We start from the raw sequence: 20654 nt of genomic DNA, 5'->3' as shown, positions 1-20654 counted from the left end.
GATTTTCAACACCTTGGGGGTCTAAATGAATACTTTCTCGCCTGAAAATGTTTCAAATGTTGCTAAAGTTATATATTTACAGAGTTTATAGCTTAAGCGAAATCAGCTTTTCAGGCCAGCTGATTTCGGCTCGGGCAGGAGTGAAGTGCACTGTGTGTAAACGCTCTGCATACTGTCAGATAGATGAGTATGCCGTTTTCAAGTATGTAGTATGTAGTAGGCGGTTTCGAACACAGCCAGAGTTGAACGCCACGTGTGGTTCTTTTGTTTTCTTCAGTAAATAAAGTCAAGACGACCCTCGGTTACATTTTGAACTTTTTTATTGAATCATCTACAAAATACACGGCTTACATCATCTTATATATTTACATTTATGTATGAAATATTTTCCGAATAATAATATGTTATTGAGCAGAAAGTCCCATTCACTATTAACCATCATAACACCATAAATAATGTCTTTTAGGGAGAAGGGTTGGAGACGGATCCCCGTGTGCAGCCAGTCATGTACATCAATCCAGAATGTTGAAAACGTACAATGAAAAAACAAGTGATCAGAAGTTTCATCCTCTCCACAAAACACACATCCATCCGATTCACAACCAAATCTCCGTCTCAGTAGCTCTCCGGATGGATATACACCATTTAGGAATTTAAAGTGAATTTCTTTTGCTTTGGGATTAATGGGGAATTTTAAATATTTAAAACGCAATGAATATATGTCTTCTTTGGAGAAACTTTGTTTAATGGAGTTACGAAATGACAATAAAGGGTGCGTGATGTCATCAAATATCTTTCTAATTGTTTTTATAAGGAATCTTAATAGTCTTAAAATGACAATTTCCAACAAGAAGAAGTGGAACATTAGGAGTGATGTGAGTGGAGTTGGAAACAATCCCTTGAATTAAATGTAAAGTAGGTTTAGGGATGGCTTTTATTATGGATACAAACAAGTTTCGATTGATGATCAGATTATATTTGAGGCAAAAATGTTCATATGTCATCACAACATTTGGAACTCTCTGCGGCTCTGTGACTTCCGCATTCCTTTCTTTCTTTTTCTTATTTTTTATTTATTTAAACATGTCACATTGACATTGGCTTGAATTTGACTTTTTGGCGCTATATAAATAAAAATTAATTGAATTGAATTGTCTTGCCTTGCTGCTCTGTTGTGGTGCCTGATGTTCCCTGGTGTTTTTGCTGTGTTGTTGGGGGGGCGGGGTTCTTTATCATATAAAAAAAGGGGTGACGCCAGTATTGTTTGTGGTTGCTGTAGTAACCGTGCATCACTTCCGCTGTGGTTGTTGTGTCTGCAGCTGTTGTCACTAAATGCTGGCGCGCTGCTCCATCTGCGCTGTGTGATTCATGTGTATCGTCCTCCATTTACTGGCTCTGTGCTTAAAGGAGCCAGCGGGGGTTGAACGCCTAAACGTCTAAAGAGCAGAAGACCACCAGAGACTTTTGTCTTCTTGGTTTTTATGGAGCTTTGAAGCAGCGCCGCAGGTAAGTTTTCCATCTTCATCGTTAGGACGGTTCGGCTCCGGTTCAGTCTTCCTGTTTGGAGCGACACGGTCCACACGAAGCAGTGTTAAAAGCACCGCCAAAGCCAATAAATGCGCTGTGTTAGCCTTCCATTATCGGCATGTTTCTGATAAAGATGGAGGTCTCCGAGTACAAGTGTTTAATGAGGTTAATATAGCCAAAGTGTTTGTTAATCTGGTGGAGTGGCATCTCTTTAGCTGCAAACAGCATTTTATTTCTGTTTCCCTCCTTCTATCCAATGTTCTGCTGTTTCTGCTCTATAAGAGTTTATCTGCAGGGTTAGAAGCTGCTTCTCCTGCTGATATATTGTTCCACTCGTACGGCGCTCTGCTCACTGTGGCTGTTTTTAAATGCGCCTTAAAAACAAACCTTGACTTATCTTGTTATGACTCAGTCTCCCTGCAGCTGTCTTTTTGTTCATCTCCTAAAAATCAAACTCATTTAAAGCTCTCTATAAAGCACTTTGCTGCTTTGTTCACAGAGCATATTCACTGTTTCATAGATCTGCTGCAGTTAAACAGTTCAATGATTTAGTTCAATAATACAATGGCTTAATGAGATCAATTCTAAATATTGATGATAACTATTAACTCAGAATTGGTGAAAAGAGGCAGAGGAGAAATATTTAGAGCAGCTAAATGTTTAAAGTGGTGTTAATCTGATCTCTAAAAGGATAAAGGCTAACCTTTACTGCTTTAAGATGCTAACAAACTGTCTGACATCTGACTGTCTGGCCTTGCTGTTAAATCCTGATAGTTTAACACATGTCACATGGTCTGACTGTCTGATCTCAGTCCTGCTTCAGGTGGAAATCACAAAGTCTCACTTTGTAGAACATTTGTTTTTGTTCCAACAGCTTTTCAATCAAAGGAGGAAATATTCTGACCGCTCTGCTTGTGTGTTTGACTTTAGCTCTTTAAGAGAGCAGTTAAAGCTTATTTCAGCAACAACTTGTATGAATGTCTCGTCTTAGACATCGTGTTTTCTTTTTTTAACATCTGGATTTATTTTATTGGACATTTTATTGCTTCTTATCTCTTCACTGTGATTCTTGCATTGAAAAGCTGTTTTCAGATTATTTATGCACTTTGGTATCTCTCCCAATCATATGCATGTTAAAATAAATAGATGAATGAATAATAATTGCTCTAGTACAAAACTAAACTTCCATTATCATTGTAAACTCACCTACTAAATAACTCTATGTAGCTCTGGTGCTGTTAAAGTGCCGGCCAATGATCACTCAGAGTCTGTAGAGGTGGTGGGTTGGACACGGACTCAAAAGCAAAACCTGGTTTATTAACAACTTAAGGTGAGACACTACAGGTGAATAGGATAATATTTTAAATTAATAGATATCACCATGAAACTTCCTCAGTTGATTATTTATACAAGTATGAAAAAAAGAAGAAATGAAAAATAAATTTGTATGTTTAATTATGCAAATTAGGCATTATCTCATTAAATTTGCATATATTTCCAGAAGCTAGATCTGAAGATATGATAAAGCTGGTGCAAAATTCTTTTTTCATTTTGTTTACACACAGAATGAAAAGAAAATTACAGAGGGATTTCAGAATATCTGCTTTCATTTACTAGGAAATCAAAATCTACTCTCCATAGCCTAAAAAACATTGATTTTCGCCGTATTTTTTTTATTATAATGTCACATAAATCTGGCCAGGAATGATTTATCTACAAATCCTTCTTTAAATATCTTCAGAATACTGCTAAGTGTATAACTGGAAAGTTTGGTGTTAGTAGGTGCTCCATAGTCTGAGATACTGGAAAAATACAAAATACTGATTTTGAGAAAACGGCATTTAAATAATTAAATAGGGGAATTCAATACATTTGTATTAGAAACAATTGCTCAAAAACAGAATAAATGCTCAGGCCCTTAGTAATACTAATATACAATAAAATAATCGTATTAATAAAGAACACAAGCTCAATACAATACAATAAAAGAGCGACATGTATGAGCAGCCGCTGTCATCAACTCGGTTTCCTAACGACAGTTTACGGTCAGCTGTGCTGCTCCCAGATGGTTCATCAGCTGATCTGATAGATTTTCTTTTATTGCATCTTGCAAAGCACAATTGTTGCTTTCTTTTCTTTGAAAGTTGCGGTGTTATGGGGCATTTTCAGAGCGTCAGAGTCCACCACGTGATGCGTCTGAGCGAATCCCGTTAGCAGAAACTAGCAGTAGCCAATGAGATTTGGTCATTAGCTATAAATCTGCCTTTAGACATTCCTGATTGGTTACTGATAGAAAGGAAGTGCCATTATTTGGGTGACATATCATTGTGCAGGAGCTTTCCGGCTATGACAGACTTCAGTAAATAGACGAGGCTCGGCATGGCGCGTAGGAATGCTGACTTTTTGGTAAATTCGGGCGAAACATGCTATAGCAAGTAAACAAAATCTAATAAAATAAACATTTTAATTAATGTTTTCAACGTTTTCTTTATAGCAGGTTGAAAGAACACATGTCTAAGCAGTAGACTGGCCCAAAATCTCAAAATTGATGTCTAATTGATGACTAAGCAGCAAGAGGAGGAGTTCAGCTGGCGTAAGATGTCCTCCAGGTCTTTGCTGTTAATGGCTTGGAACTGTGTCACGGTGTTTAAACGGGTTTTCGGTGGAGACGGTACATATGCTGAACCTGCTGCTGATGGACCAACTTCTTGTCTAACATTTTGGATTTTGTCTGTGAAGAATTTGGCAAAGTCACTGCAGGCCATGGTGGAATGAAGTTCAGTTGCCACTAACACAGGAGGGTTTGTTAGCCTGTCAGCTGTAGCCAATAAGCCCCAAGCATTAGGACTGTTTTTGGTGATGATGTCAGAGAAGTAGGACTTTCTTGCATTCCTCAGTTGTAAATTATAAGAGTGAAGTTTCTCTTTATAGATGTTAGAATGAACCTGGAGATTTGTTTTTCTCCATCTGCGCTCAGCTTTCCGACACTCTCTTTTCCCATTTTTCACCAGTGTGGAATTTGGCCATGGAGACTTCTTCCTTCCAGAGATAACCTTCACCTTAATGGGAGCAATAGCATCCATAACATTTAACATTTTAGCATTGAAGCTACTGACGAGCTCATTGACTGAAGCCCCGGACAGGGCAGGTGTTAAAGAGAAGACCTGGTTAAAGATCTCACTGCTGTTTTCAGTTCTACACCGTTTAGAGATCACTGCTGCTGAGACATTTGTGTGCAGTGAAATCGTACTCTCAAAGAAAACACAGGAATGATCAGACAGATGAGGCCTTCAGCTGTACAGCCACATATTCAAAAGACTGAAAACTTCCAGGAGATAACTGCTTCCATTGAAATGATTCATTAAATGAGACCGCCCCCCCTCCTCCTCTCCTGCTCACTCTGGCCTCGCTGATAAAGCTGTAACCAGGAGGGGTTGACTCAATGAGAACAGCAGCTCTGTTATTTTGCTCTAACCAAGTTTCAGTTTATCTGGTGGGGGCAGATGGAGTTCCTCCTCAAGGTTTCTGCTGGGCTTTGTTTGTTCCTCTCTATGAGATAACTCCAGGTTTATCTCAGTCTTGGCACCGAGCACAGATGGATGACGTAGGAAGTAAAATAAGTTGGAGGTGAACAGTTTCACCCCTGTCTTGTTCAAATTAAATCCATTTGCCTTAAAAAGATGCCTGCGTTCCTAAAAAATGTTAAAATGATGAATAAAATGCACTGAGTGGTCAGCACCTGCCGATAAAAGCCTATTATTCAGAGCCAACACCCTGCAGAATCTTTGCTCTCCTCCTCTGACCTTTAGCTTTCCCTGTGGCCTTTTACTTTCTGACAGGTTTTCAGTCCTTGCCTTGCTGCTTTGGGATGGATGGTCATCCAATAGAGATCCAGAGTCCTTCGATAGTGGAGCAAATCTGTTCTGCAGTTCCACACTCGGATGTTTTGGAGGTTTGTTGTTAACCTTCCCATTCACGGATGTCCAGTCCTGTTTCCTCCCATGTGCAGGGGTAGAAGAGCTCCTCTGTGTGGTGGGAAGTAGGGCTGAACGATATGGACAAAATTTCATATCTCGATATTCATGCCAGATATCTCGATATCGATACGATACGATATGACTACGGGTTCGGTGAAAACCAAGCATTTTTCAGAAAAATAAAAACATCATAAAACAAAAGAGTGCAGTTTTATTGATTAGAACTCACTGCCATCAAGCATAGTTTGCTTGGGCCTCTTAAGGGATGACTGAGAGGTCCCCAATGTTTCTTTCAGTGTCATACACTCATCGTGCAGCACACGGTGGTGTTTTTTCAAGTGGTGAAACAAGTTGGTTGTGTTCCCTTGCTTCGTCGCAATTTTCGCCAAGCACGACCTGCACAACACCTCGCTCTGGTCGACATCATCCTTTCTAAATCCAAAATACCTCCAAATAATGGAGGATGATTTATGTTTTGGCACAAAATTAGATTCTGCACTGCCACCGGCCGAATTATCTCCTGCGCTCATGTCACTTTTCTTTCATTTCTTTCGTTTTGATTTCACTTGGGAGCTAATGTGCCCTGTTAGCACTTAAGCACTTCGTGGATACTACTGAAACGTGAAGATTGTGACAAATTTGTTTTGTTTAGATCAACCACTCTCAGAGATCGCATGAAACACCGATGGCGGTGCCTTAGCTCTGTGTTTTGGTAACCCAGCTTGACCGTCGGAGCCCAGTCCACCGACTCAGTAGCCAGCAACGCGCTGGGGCAGCCTTCAAAACAAAGCCCAAACGTAGCCCGTATTACATTACTGTTGATTGGCATTTAACAACATAATAGTTTACTGCACTACTACTAAACAGTTAGATTTCGCACATACCTTTGACGAAGTGGTCACCGCAGACACGAGCATTTGCAGATTCAGCCCCTCCAGTCTGTAAACGTAGGTTAACTATCCACTTTTTGCGGCGTTGTTCTGTGAGTTTTTTTCCATTTCTCACCTCTATGGGCGATTACCTTTGGTACTCGATAGTAACCCTTTCCCTTCTCTCGGTTAGACCGATTGCTACATCCAAAAACGGCACAAAACTGAGGTATTTTGGGCAAAAAGTGGCAGACGGCGGCACTGTAACACCATTCAAAGGATATCTGTTGGAACAGGGAAACACGAGTTAATGACCACAATAATGTCACATATACATAAAGAGAGTAAAGTGAGGAAAGGTGTGACAGATGAGGCCCCCCAGCAGTCTAGGCCTATAGCAGCTTAACTATGGGATGTTTCAGGATTACCTGAGCCATCCCTATTCAAGGTAAACACAAGAAACTTGTGCTATCGAAAAAATAAATAAATAAAGGACCAGACTCAGTGAGTAATTCCCTATACTCCCTATATAGATCTGCTCCTCACACCACAACAACCATCTTATTTACAGCCACAAGCTACCTCAGCCTCTCACCAACTGCACACCAGTCACAGCGGGGTGGGGATGCAAACCCTGGTTCGGGTAGGGGGAGAAATAAAAGAGGTAAGATAAGCGGGAATGGGATTCAAACCCTGGTTCGGGTAGGGGGTAATGAAAGTATAGAAGGTGCCAGAGGTGGAGGCAGGACAAGACACACTAGCAGACACACTATCAGATTCAACAGACCTAACTATAAGCTTTATAAAAAAGGAAAGTTTTAAGCCTGGTCTTAAAAGTGGAAAGGGTGTCTGCTTCCCGGACATTTACTGGCAGCTTATTCCACAAGAGAGGGGCCTGATAACTGAAGGCTCTGCCTCCCATTCTACTTTTAGAAACTCTGGGAACCTCAAGTAAACCTGCAGTTTGGGAACGAAGTGCTCTGTTAGGAAAATATCTTACAATGAGATCTTTAAGATATGATGGAGCTCGGTCATTAAGAGCTTTATATGTAAGGAGAAGAATCTTAAATTCTATTCTGAATTTAACAGGGAGCCAATGAAGAGAAGCTAAAACTGGAGAAATATGATCTCTCCTGTTAGTTCTCATCAGAACTCTGGCTGCAGCATTTTGGATCAACTGAAGGCTTTTCAGAGAATATGTGGGACAGCCCAATAATAAAGAATTACAGTAGTCCAATCTTGAAGTAACAAATGCATGAATTAGTTTTTCTGCATCACTCTGAGACAAGATGTTCCTGATTTTAACAATATTACGAAGATGAAAGAAGGCAGTCCTAGAAACCTGTTTTATATGCGAGTCAAATGATAAGTTCTGGTCAAAAATAACTCCAAGGTTCCTCACTGTAGAACTAGAAGCCAAGGAAATACCATCTAGAGTAACTATATAGCTAGACAATTTCTCCCTGAAACGCTCAGGTCCAAAGATAACGACTTCAGTTTTGTCTGAATTTAGCAGCAGACAGTTCTGAGTCATCCAGGTCTTTATGTCTTTAAGACATGCTTGTAGTCTGACCAACCTATTGGTTTCATCTGGTTTTATAGATAAGTACAGCTGAGTATCATCAGCATAGCAATGGAAATTTATGCCATGCTGTCTAATAATGTTACCTAATGGAAGCATGTATAAAGTAAAAAGAATCGGTCCAAGCACAGAACCCTGAGGAACTCCATGACTTACTCTGGTGTGTGAGGAAGATTCTTCATTTACAAGAACAAACTGAAATCTATCAGATAAATACGATTTAAACCAGCCTAATGCAGTTCCTTTAATCCCAATAACATGTTCAAGTCTGTGTAATAAGATACTGTGATCGACCGTATCAAATGCAGCACTGAGATCCAACAGGACAAGCACAGACACAAGTCCGCTATCAGAGGCTAAGAGGAGATCATTGGTAACTTTCAGCAGTGCAGTTTCTGTGCTATGATGCACTCTGAATCCTGACTGAAACTCTTCAAACAAATTATTTCTGTGTAAATGATCACAAAGCTGAGCTGCAACTATTTTTTCAAGAACTTTAGACATAAAAGGGAGATTGGATATAGGTCTATAATGAGCCAACACTTCTGAATCAAGAGTAGGTTTTTTAAGTAAAGGTTTAATTACAGCAACCTTAAAAGTCTGAGGTACATATCCTGTCAACAAAGACAGATTGATCAAATCCAATATGGAAGTGTCAATTAATGGGAAAACCTCCTTGAACAGTCTGGTTGGGATTGGGTCTAAAACACAAGTTGATGGTTTAGAAGAGACTATTGCTGTTGTTAGTTCAGAGAGATCAACTGGGCAGAAGCCGTCTAAATACAAATCAGGTTCTAAAGATACTTCTAAAGCTGCTGTACTTGATGATACATCACTGATAATAGTGGGAAGGACTCCATCAATCTTCTCTCTGATAGAAACAATTTTATTAATAAAGAAGCTCATGAAATCATCACTGCTGAGAGTTAAAGGAATAACTGGCTCAGCAGAGCTCGGACTCTTAGTCAGACTGGCTACAGTGCTGAAAAGAAACCTGGGATTATTCTTATTCTCATGCGACTAAACATGTCATCACTGGTCAGATTTGGCAGGGGTCCAGAGAAAACTACGGAGTCCGACATTGTTTTGGCAAAACTACACACCGATGCAACATTAATTTTAGTGACCTCCGATTGGCGTAACCGGGTGTCATTAACGCCGACGTGAATAACTATTTTACCATATTTACGTTTATCCTTAGCCAGCAGTTTTAAATAGGATTCTATGTCGCCCGCTCTGGCCCCTGGAATGCATTTGACTATGGCCGCTGGTGCCTCTAATGCCACGTTTCTGACTATGGAGCTGCCAATTACCAGGGTTTTTTCCTCAGCGGGTGTGTCGCTGAGTGGGGAAAATCTGTTAGAAGCGCGGACAGGTCGATGGTGAACAACGGACTTTACTTTAGAGCTATGCCTCTTCCTGACAGTCACCCAGCCACGTTGTGATCCCGGCTGCTCGGGTTCTGCTAGGGGGAGGCTAATTGAGCTAGCTACGCTAGGTGGCTCCACACTGGCTAAAGGGACCTGGCTCGCTATCGGTTGATTTTCAACAGTGCAGAGCCGAGCTTCCAATTCAGATAACCTCGCCTCCAAAACTACAAACAGACTACATTTGTTACATGTACCATTATCGCTAAAGGAGGCAGAGGAGTAACTAAACATCTGACACACGGAGCAGGTGAAAGCAGAAGGAGGAAGAGAACCGGTAGCCATGCTACGCTAGAGAACCAGACACACCGTTAAAAAGTGAAAATAAAGATTGAAGATCTGTAGGAGTGTGTTAGAACAGAATGGTAAGCTATAGAGTTTAACTATGCAAAATTGTGTAAGTTATAGATAGAAATAAAGTGATTATCAGTACTCCAAGCGGAGCAAGAAATTCCACAGTGAACAAGCAAGGTAACAGGAAGTGATGCAACACGTCTTACCGCAAAGCAAAGCGTCACAGCGTCAACATGTGATCTGTCGGCAGGGAAACCCCTCGGGGCAGAAACCACTTATTTAGACATCAAATTAAGGCCACACAAATGGTCTGCAAAAAAGACAAATAAGGTTCCTTGAGGATCAGGATACGTGATACGTCCTCCTACTTGTAGAGACATGATTTACTTTTTGGTTTTGCACCGAGACGGTTCCAGGGAGGATTATTATTGGATGATTTATTATAGTGCACGGAGCGCTGAAGATAAAGGACTATAAAAAATGTTGCTGTTTCTGTTAAAAAAACTTTAATCCCAGAGATTTATAAGTGTCCAGAAGCTATCGCAGATAGGCTCATATGGGAAAAAAAGGGGAAAAAGCACGATAAAATCAATAAAATAGAGTAAGCGTCCGCTTTAAGCGTGCATCTGCTTTCCCAGACTCTTCATCTAACCCAGTTATTTAGTCCCACTATGTCACCTTGAAGTCTTGGACATACATTGTGTTTATATGAGCAGTGGAAAAGTACAAACTCGGAACATAGATTATTTAGTAAAATACAGAATATGAATTCATAATGTCAAACAACAAAGCCAATTTTAACAGTTTCTGCATTAAATCACACAGCAGATGTCCAGCTGGTGATGGCAGCTAACACAGCGCAAAGCTTCCAGCATGGTTGTTGCGATGGCTCGCGTGAGCGGTGTTGATGACGTCACGGTTTCATTCCGGCCATTTATAGTGGGGCGAATTGATGCGCCAGTAGTTGCAGTTTTCTCCGTCACAGAGGTGTCGCTGCTACGAGAAGGTTACCGCTAACTACTCTAAAAGGAGGAAAGTGGAAAAGAAAACAATGCCCTTGTAGCACTGTCATCAATGATGCTGCTGCTTAGAACCTTACCGGCCAAAAGGCGGCCAAAGAGAAAGATTATTTACATAATAGCTGATGAGGCTGCAGAAGTTGGTATTTCAATAGGTGTGTTCTCACCATTATAGTCTGATATAGTACTTAGAATATAGTTATAGGACTTTTAAGTGTATTGTGTAACCCTTTGTTTGTTTGTTATGAAATATTGTGCTTCAATGGACACACTTGGGAATTATCGTTACCTTTCAGGATGCAACAATAATAATAACTAGAGAATTTCTGAAGAAATTTATATGGGTGCCGATCTACTGCCCGCCCTATCAACAAACCCTTTAGTTCAGTTAAATTTGAGAGTCTCCTGTCACATATAAACTTTTAATGAGGTCTCTCTGATGTCATATGGCTGAGTTATGAGGCCTCCAAAAATGGGGCAGTTTTTGGCATTTTTGTGCCAAAAAAGTGCTTTTATATCGATTGAGGCCCAAAATTTCTAAGACAGGTATGATGAAGACAGTTATGTCATTTTTATCAAGGTCCTGTTTAAAATAGAGCTTTTATGGCATTTTCAAAATGGCCTCGGTAAGTGCTTTTCAATGCATTTTCCCATTGCATTGTGGGTATTTTCAAACTTCCCCTCACTATCAGTTTAAAGGAGAAACGCATATCAGATTTATAACATGAAGCTGTTATAACAGGGCATCCATCTTGGCTCTGCTCTCATAAGCAGTCTTAGAACAGAGCAGGCTCCTAATGCGTTGCTACGGAGACGGAACCAGCTGTCTGTGTTAGACAGAGAGCAAACTGACATATGTGCACACACTATGGCTTCTTAAAATTACTATAATTTTGCCTTCAGCCTCGAACAAATGGTCACTGTTGCAAAGTAAAAAGTTGTATCCAAATAATTCTTGAACCGTCAGCGCCCCAAGAGACGGCAGTTTTAAAATAATTTTTCACCTGAATTTTGAAACCCTTTGGTTCAGTTAAAGCCGAGAGTCTCCTGTCACATATAAACTTTGAATGAGGTCTTTGTTATGGTTTATGGCTGAGTTATAAGGCCTCTAAAAAAGGCCATTTTGACACTTGTTGAGCTCGCTGCTAGACTAGTAGCTAACCGAAATTCATGACGGAAACAGAAGAGTAATAGTCCAGCACAGGAATAATATGTGTGTCTAATGCCTTCGGCATTGGCACCCATAATAATAGATCGGTTTTATATAGCGCTTAATACTCAAAGCCTCTTCCAGTGAATGAAACAACAGCAAATTCCTAACGACATAATTTATTTACAAATAATTGCACAAAGTATTTTACATGACACAACCGTCAGCCGTGAGCCTGTTTTCCAGTTGGTCCATCCGGTTTGCCTTTTCAAGCCGCGGCAGGAGGAGGGGGGGCGGGGGGGCAGGATGAGTACATCCTCCGTCTCCTTCTTCTGAACAGAGGACTGATGAATCTGAAATATCAGCTAATAATTGTCCAAATAAGAATTTGTCATAGTTTAATGTATAACTTTTTTCAGGCTAAAGTTAATTTGACACGAGATTGTTCTGTTGTTACGGTTCAGAAAGAGGACTTTTATGATTCTAAGGACTAACTTTGTTTCTTTGCTGCTTCTTTGACCTTTGATCCCCAAAAACAACGCCTATGAAACATCTTTCTCAGATACTCTAGTTTCACCGGTAGATCTTAACACCAGTGTTATATGGAGAACTGCGTGTCCATCAGGGGAATGCTAACAGCTCAATAAAGGGAGTGGACTGGTCAGTTGATAATATATGAGGTCCCAACTGGACATGTTCCCTCCACAACCTGACCTCCACTGAGTGGAATGTAATGGATTTATGTACTTTATCCTTAAAATATGGAGACTGTGCTTTTTCACTTTATCTTATATGTCCCAAAGGATCTTGAACTTAAAGGTCCTCTCCCAGACTGTCTTTGTCCAACATACTGTTTTGGCTGATGAACATGAAACAATGATGGGGGCTAATGAATATTTGATGCTACAGGTGCTCGGTGGGATTAACAGATGACGAAGGAGGAACGTTGGCAGACATTTTGTTTTCTCAACTCAACCACTAATGATGGAAAATGGCTTCTTCAGAAGAGGTGAGACGGTTTCATTATGATATAGTTCCCAAAAATGTATTCTGGCCGATTACATATCGGTCACCTGTGTTAGTGCTACAGACCTCTGAAGAGGGAGAATGTTTAGGTTTCGGAGTTAAGGATGAACCCATGATGCTCCGATATCCCTGTTTCTGATGGGATGATCTTCAGTTATCAATATTTAACAGGTTGTTTACCTGCCTCAGTGTTGTAGGTTCCATCAGAATCCTCCTGATGGCAGATCTGAATGAAGATATGTGCAGTATCCCACTGTGTAACTACAAATTCATTCAGTATTCAGTTTGACTCTGTTACAGGATCAGGTAATAATATATATAAAGATATTACCAAAGATATATGAACTCAGGATATTTCCATGTTTGTCTGGTCAATTTCAGTCATTTTGTTTCATAGATCTGTTATTACAGAGGTGTTTCTTTCTAATAGCAGTGAGAAGGAGTTGGCTCATGTTATTGAGATGCTAAATACATATAAACTTTGTTCTTCATGGTCTCTTTTTTTTTCTTTCTCTTTAGGAGTTTAAAAGCCCAAACACAGTGGAACCTAATTCCCTTCAGGATAATGATGAAGCTCTGTCAAAAACAGCAAACAGAGAGAAACCACACAGCTGTGACCAGTGTGGGAAGGCTTTTAGTCGGAAAAGTGCCTTAATATCACATCAACGTATCCACAGTGGAGTTAAACCTTTCAGTTGTGGACAGTGTGGGAAGGCTTTTACTGATAAATGTGACTTAATAACACATCAACGTATCCACAGTGGAGTTAAACCTTTTATTTGTGGACAGTGTGGGAAGGCTTTTACTCAGAAAAGTGACTTAATAACACATCAACGTATCCACAGTGGAGTTAAACCTTTCAGTTGTGGACAGTGTGGGAAGGCTTTTACTCAGAAAAGTACCTTAATAACACATCAACATATCCACAGTGGAGTTAAACCTTTCAGTTGTGGACAGTGTGGGAAGGCTTTTCGTAATAAAAGTGCCTTAATAACACATCAACATATCCACAGTGGAGTTAAACCTTTCAGTTGTGGACAGTGTGGGAAGGCTTTTACTCAGAAAAGTGCCTTAATAACACATCAACATATCCACAGTGGAGTTAAACCTTTCAGTTGTGGACAGTGTGGGAAGGCTTTTACTCAGAAAAGTGGCTTAATAACACATCAACGTATCCACAGTGGAGTTAAACCTTTCAGTTGTGGACAGTGTGGGAAGGCTTTCACTGATAAAAGTGACTTAATAAGACATCAACGTATCCACAGTGGAGTTAAACCTTTCATTTGTGGACAGTGTGGGAAGGCTTTTACTGATAAAAGTGACTTAATAAGACATCAACGTATCCACAGTGGAGTTAAACCTTCCAGTTGTGGACAGTGTGGGAAGGCTTTTACTCAGAAAAGTGACTTAATAACACATCAACGTATCCACAGTGGAGTTAAACCTTTCATTTGTGGACAGTGTGGGAAGGCTTTTACTAATAAAAGTGGCTTAATATCACATCAACGTAGCCACAGTGGAGTTAAACCTTTCAGTTGTGGACAGTGTGGGAAGGCTCTTACTAATAAAAGTGACTTAATAAGACATCAACGTATCCACAGTGGAGTTAAACCTTTCAGTTGTGGACAGTGTGGGAAGGCTTTTACTGATAAAAGTGTCTTAATAACACATCAACGTATCCACAGTGGAGTTAAACCTTTCATTTGTGGACAGTGTGGGAAGGCTTTTAGTCAGAAAAGTGCCTTAATATCACATGAACATATCCACAGTGGAGTTAAACCTTTCAGTTGTGACCAGTGTGGGAAGGCTTTTACTCAGAAAAGTACCTTAATAACACATCAACGTATCCACAGTGGAGTTAAACCTTTCAGTTGTGGACAGTGTGGGAAGGCTTTTACTGATAAAAGTGTCTTAATAACACATCAACGTATCCACAGTGGAGTTAAACCTTTCATTTGTGGACAGTGTGGGAAGGCTTTTACTCAGAAAAGTACCTTAATAACACATCAACGTAACCACAGTGGAGTTAAACATTTCAGTTGTGGACAGTGTGGGAAGTCCTTTGGTTACTTCTCTGCCTTAAAAAAACATCAGCTTGTCTGCAATGGAGCACAAGCATGCAGTGATTCCCAGTGCGATGAAAATTTAACGACTCCACGTGGCTTTCAGAGTCACCAACAAAGCCACGGCAGAAAGAGACGATCCAAGAAGAATCACTGTGAGGTATGTATATCAAACACTTCTTTTCCCATCTCCTGATGAGTTTAGGATTTAACTGAGCAAGTAGGCAAGAGGCTCCCATTGGAGAAGGACAGCGATGTAGGAGTTTTTTTAATCCTAACATATTCAGTGAGTTGTGTCTCCTTAAACAGCCATGTCAGAAGTGATCAATGTCATTTAAATATTCGGCGAAATCAAACCCAAAGGAAATCAACAGTATAAGTAAGGTCATGTTTAATTGTGAAAGGAAGACCATTATCAGATACTGGGTGGAGAGAATTCAACATGTTGGGACCAAACAGCTGTGTAGTCTAAATAAAACCAATAATTAATTTGTTAGGGAGCATAAATAGCCAATCCAAACCATCAATCCATTTTCATCCGCTTATCCGAGGTCGGGTCACAGAACAAACGGGTCCAGGAGTTAACCCCAGCTTCTGTATATTCTGGACCACATCCCACCTCTCTCTGTCTTTTTATTTAACTTTTTTCTTTTTTTCTGAATTCTATCCAACCCTTTACAACCAATTGCTACAGATCCTACCTGCATTCAGGAACATTAGGCACATTCCCACTGTAGGAACCTTCTACAGTTCCTATAACCTTTTCAGGAACGGGGTCGTTTTTTCCCACATTCACACATACAGGAACTCGGGACCACGGCCCTCAGTTCCTGTAACCATTTCAGCTCCTTCTTCTCAGCTGGGTCTGTTCTGGGTTCCATAGGAACACATCTGACGGAGGTGTTTGGTGGCTGGTAGCTCCGCCCCTTGTCATGTTGTCACGGCTCAAATGTTTCCTCATACGACACGGCTCCTCATGTCACCTTTCCCTGCAATTCCATCTCGGCCTGGTGGATTTCAGGCTTTGGGAGTGTTTGGAGATCTTGTGACATACATTAAGTTGTTTTGATGTAATTTGTGTGATCGCATGGATTGTTGCCTGCTTATCTGTATTTCGGGGTGCTCAATTTCATCTCCTCTTGGCCTCTCTTTGGGTTATGTTTCTTTGGGAGTTTTTAATGCAGGTTTGCGTCCTCCCACACAAAAGCTGCAGGTTGAGTTGCTGCCCCTTCCAACCCGGATGCATCTTTCAGCTTTCCCTCCAGTTGATCCTGGTTTATTCATGGTCATCCACCATCCTAATGCTGGAATTCCCTGGCGAAGAAAGGTTATCATGGTTGTAACGTGCATCTGTTGATACTCTTGTATTCATCATCAGTGATAGTACCTTGGGTCAAACAGGGTTTTGGGTCTTTCAAGTTAAACCCCATCCTCCAGGTCCACCTGTTTCGATGTTTTTGCAAAAAGCATAACGTCCAGTCTAAGCCTTTTCTCTGATGTCCTTAGTAAATCTGAGCTGCTTCCCCAGGTCCACCTGCATCTGCTTGAGTATTCTGCCAGGAGCTGGGATGTTCTCCTGTTCTAATGAATGTTATCTGGTGTGATGATGGTTTGAAGAGTTTCCTGTTGTTGATGTTACTACAAATGGACTCAGTGACCACATCCAGCAACTGGACAGACACAAATCAAGATAATATGTGGTTCTGATGCCTATGCTGACCTCTAATGAGCAACACAGCTCCTAGGTTTAGAACTGACTGACGTCTAAAATCAAGAATCTGTTCTGTATGTTTGCCCCATTCCTGCCCATAAACAAATGGCCCAGGTGTTGAAGGCAGTTGCAGAAGCAGTCACCTCAGCTATTCTCTCTAGCAGACACCTCCCCAGGAAGAATCCCATCCCCTTTCTTAGGGCTGGAGAGAAGCCCCCATCCTGCCCGCAAACAAATGCATGTTGGCTGTCCACAGCCTCAGATTGGCAGCTGAAAGTGGACCTTGGAAAACAGTTAAAGGTCCCTGAACACATCACCCAGACAAGACTAGACAGACAGACTTGGTTATTCACTCAGACGCCACCAAGCGGGTGATCATGTCGGAGCTAACTATGACCCCAGGAAGATCACTGATGATGCATCCCAGAGCATCCTAGAGATGTATCTAAATTCCTGGACTTCTTTGGACCGTGCTGCTTTCATTTCTCGATCTCGACTAAAACACCTCTTCAAGCGGTCTCTGTTTGCTCGTTTGGTTTGGTTTAGGATTTCGATGCCAGATTACTGGCACTAACAGAACAGAAGCACCACAGTTTGTTTTCATTTAGCTAAATCAGTAAAGTAAACACAGCCCAAAGTGCAGAAATCAGGACATTTCCTCAGAAAAATTGTGGAAAGTATTTGTTCTTTGTGCTAAGAAGGAATTTGACTTCATCAGGCATCAAACTGTAATCTGTTTTCTAACTGAATGCTCCCAACTTCTAGTTTTAACCTCCAGATATTAGACTGAAATTAAACTCCTAGCTTTCAGTTTCCTACAACATTGGCAGATTTCTATCTTCTTCTTTGGTGGTATTGGTTGAGTTCAGAGCCGGTGTGTTCATTGTAAAAAGCAGCAGGAAACCCTGACCTTCCCTGTCTTTGTGTCTTTGTAGCTTCAGAAGCAGAGCGGCTCAGATGGAGCCAGTTCTGAGTCCTGTGGGCACCGTCCCAGTGGTGAACAGGACTGCTGTCAGCAGGGTGGCTCATCATTCACCACTGCAGCGGACCTCAGAAGACACCAAACAATCCAGCGCAGACAGAAATCATTCAGCTGTGGACACTGTGAGAAAAGCTTCCCATCAGCAGGTCAGCGCACGCTTCATGAGCGTGTTCACACTGAGGAGCAGCTCGGCCGCGACACCAGTCGGTCCGCTGCTCATAAGCCCTCCCACCCTGAATATGAACTGTTCCACTGTTACCGGTGTGCTGCAGTGTTCGTCTCAGCATCTGCTCTGTCTAAACATCAGCAGGATCACCAAGAGCAGGAATAATTCCCAACATGAAATGGCTGCAACGCACTCGTTGCGTCTGAACGGACAGAGAGAGCCTCTTCTGGTCCAAACTTCAAACTTTAAAAGCCACAGTTCAGAATTCATTTCCTCTGAAAGTTGTAATGTGCCACAATAACAAGAATCTGTGAGAACAAAATTATTAAAAACTGTTTCTATTAGTATGTGGAAGCAAAGCTGGATGGACAGAAACGGTTTTATTACTGCAGGAAGAAGCATTTCTGACTTCTTCCCAGCAGAACGCTCGTATTACACAATGTATACAGATGCAGTTTGGAGTTCCAGTGAGATGACTGCTATCTCCAGCTCTGACCACTAGGTGTCAGTAGTTCAACAATGTTACCTGAACGTTTCTCAGCTCACGTCACATTTGAAGTGCTGTCTTTGATGGTCTTTGTATTCTTTGGTCTGATGAGGCCCCGTAAGTCTTGGGGTGCTGCAGTGAGTCTGTGATGGTGGACCAGGTAAAAACTCGACTGCATGGATCAGAGCAGAGGTCCACAGATGTGATGGAGCAGAAACCTAAAGAAGTTGACAGGATTTAACATGAAATGTGACCTGATCCAGCAAAATGAGTCACAGTGACCCAAATATCAAAATTGAGATTTTGGTATCAAAAGAAAAGAATGGAAATAAGCTTTAAAATGATACCATAGTCAAAGTCATACGTTGGATGGTTTTCAAAATATGGCCATTTGATTTATGATCTTCCACCCTTTTTTTAGATTGAAAACCTGAGAAAATCGCGTTTAAAGTTTTTTGTCCGTTTTTTTGTTGATATCTTTCAAAATCCTGTGAATGTAAAGCAATAAACTCTTTATCTTAAAGCTTAATTTTACCAAAGTTATTTGTACGCATATAAAATGGTATTAAACCAGACTGAAGCCCAAATGATTAGAAAATATTTATTTTTGTTCCCACACACACTGCTCCACAGCTCGACATAGCCCTCGTCACCTCATTAATATCAGTCACAGGTTGCTCAATGACTTCATCGTCATCTTCCACATGAGTGGCGAATTCTTGCTCCTTTTCCATATCCGAGTCTTCGACATCGCTGTCATTTTCTTCTATAGAAGATATCACCTCAGTAAAAAAAATCAGTAACTAGCGCTAGCAAGTCTTGCTGTCCAGCAGCAGAGCTAAAATTGGACGCCACGAGAGTTTGAAGCTTTCGCGACTCTACTTTCTTTAGCGAATGACATTTTAAAACAAAAACACAGATCAACACGCTACACTATACTACAGTACTACACGATACTAATATTGTAATAAGACAATGACTTTTTTGACAGTGACGAATATTGAGAGACTTTCTACGATTAGTTTAGGCTACACCAACACAGATAGCTAGTTTGACAGGAGTGATGGCTGGACCAATCACGTGCACCAGTCACTCGAAACGTGACTTCCCGCCTATTGTGGGCCTTTGTGTCACTGTGTGTGTACATTTTTAAGCATTTTGATTGGTTTTATGAAGCGAGCAGAGATGGAGATGTTTCAGAGGTAAAGGGAAATCCTCAGAGGTAAAAGGAACGGTAGACGTTAACGGGAGAGGAGTCGATGAATTTCTTCAACCTGTTAAATTTTAACGCATTTAATACAACTTGCAAGTCAATTTGAATTGTCATTTACGTGCCTTTCCTCAATTATATGGACTATACAACTTTGGGAGATTGTTTTTTAATGTCTATTCTTTGAAATTAGCTAAAAAAAATTTTTTTTTAATCCATTGTTTTTTCACGTTATCTGCCCGTACCTCAAAATAGAACGTTGCGACTTCCGACTCATTTCGCCAGAGCGGGTCACAAATAACTTCACCAGGATAGTGGCAAAGAGTTTGTTTTCTGTTTTTATTTCTTATTCATTTTGTCATAGTATACTAATTAAATAGTTTTTGCTTTAAATACCCACCGCTGTGCATCATGGGCGTGTGTGCTGGCTGGAAAAAACCTTTTTGTCTTAAAAGTCTAAACAGTCTCACCATGACATTTAGAAACAATATTAATGATAACATCTACTGTAAATACATCCATACAATGATAGTAGAAGTTTTTTACTGTATGGCACCATATTTGTCCTTTTTATTTGTATTTATCTTTATTTAGTCTGACTATTCTATGATTTTTAAGTTGATGCATTTTAATATTCTGTTGTCAGATCGTCTTCATTTGAATACATTTCTGTTTATTTCCCTTTGATTTGTTTTCATTTTATTCCTTTTTCTCGTCATAATTTTGATTTCTTTGTTCTATCCCTGCATCAGGTTGTCTTTTATTTTCAGAAATTTTATTTCAATATATTACATTTTATTCTTTTCTTTTCAATTTTCTTTTTATTTCATAATCTTTGAATAAATGTCTTTTTATATTCATAAATATTTAAAATTTTACATTATTTCATGTCATTCTTTCCTCCTCGTCGCCATATCTCTTTTCAATGAGTGACTTTTGACCCTCGTAAGGCACTGTCTTGCAGCAAAGATCGTGTATTTGCAGAAGGATGTCTTTATATTGACGGTTCCACCTGGTTCCAACAAGCTTCCGTTCCTCGGGTCGTGAAAATAACTCAGAGTGAGACCTCTTCATCACTCAGAAACGCCTGATTCATGAAAACAACATCATCGAGCTGGATGCAGACACGGAGTCTTTAAAGGATATTTAACGACATTTATCACC

The 20654-nt window shown here is 40.5% G+C and overlaps 1 protein-coding gene across 1 annotated transcript; it reads left to right on the top strand.

The window, feature by feature from the left end:
- The first annotated feature begins 1340 nt into the window (after positions 1-1340).
- Positions 1341-20239, top strand: LOC142385538 (uncharacterized). The gene is made up of 5 exons (XM_075472153.1): positions 1341-1506; positions 12755-12854; positions 13391-14089; positions 14258-15094; positions 17581-20239. Exons 2-5 carry the CDS (start codon positions 12837-12839, stop codon positions 17956-17958), a joined length of 1932 nt encoding a protein of 643 aa, XP_075328268.1. The 5' UTR covers positions 1341-1506; positions 12755-12836; the 3' UTR covers positions 17959-20239.
- Positions 20240-20654: the final 415 nt, after the last annotated feature.

This window comes from Odontesthes bonariensis, chromosome 8, assembly GCF_027942865.1.
Source record: "Odontesthes bonariensis isolate fOdoBon6 chromosome 8, fOdoBon6.hap1, whole genome shotgun sequence".
Lineage (NCBI taxonomy): Eukaryota > Metazoa > Chordata > Actinopteri > Atheriniformes > Atherinopsidae > Odontesthes > Odontesthes bonariensis.
The sequence above is the reverse complement of the archived record's forward strand: the minus strand, read 5'-3'. Positions and strand labels throughout refer to the sequence as shown.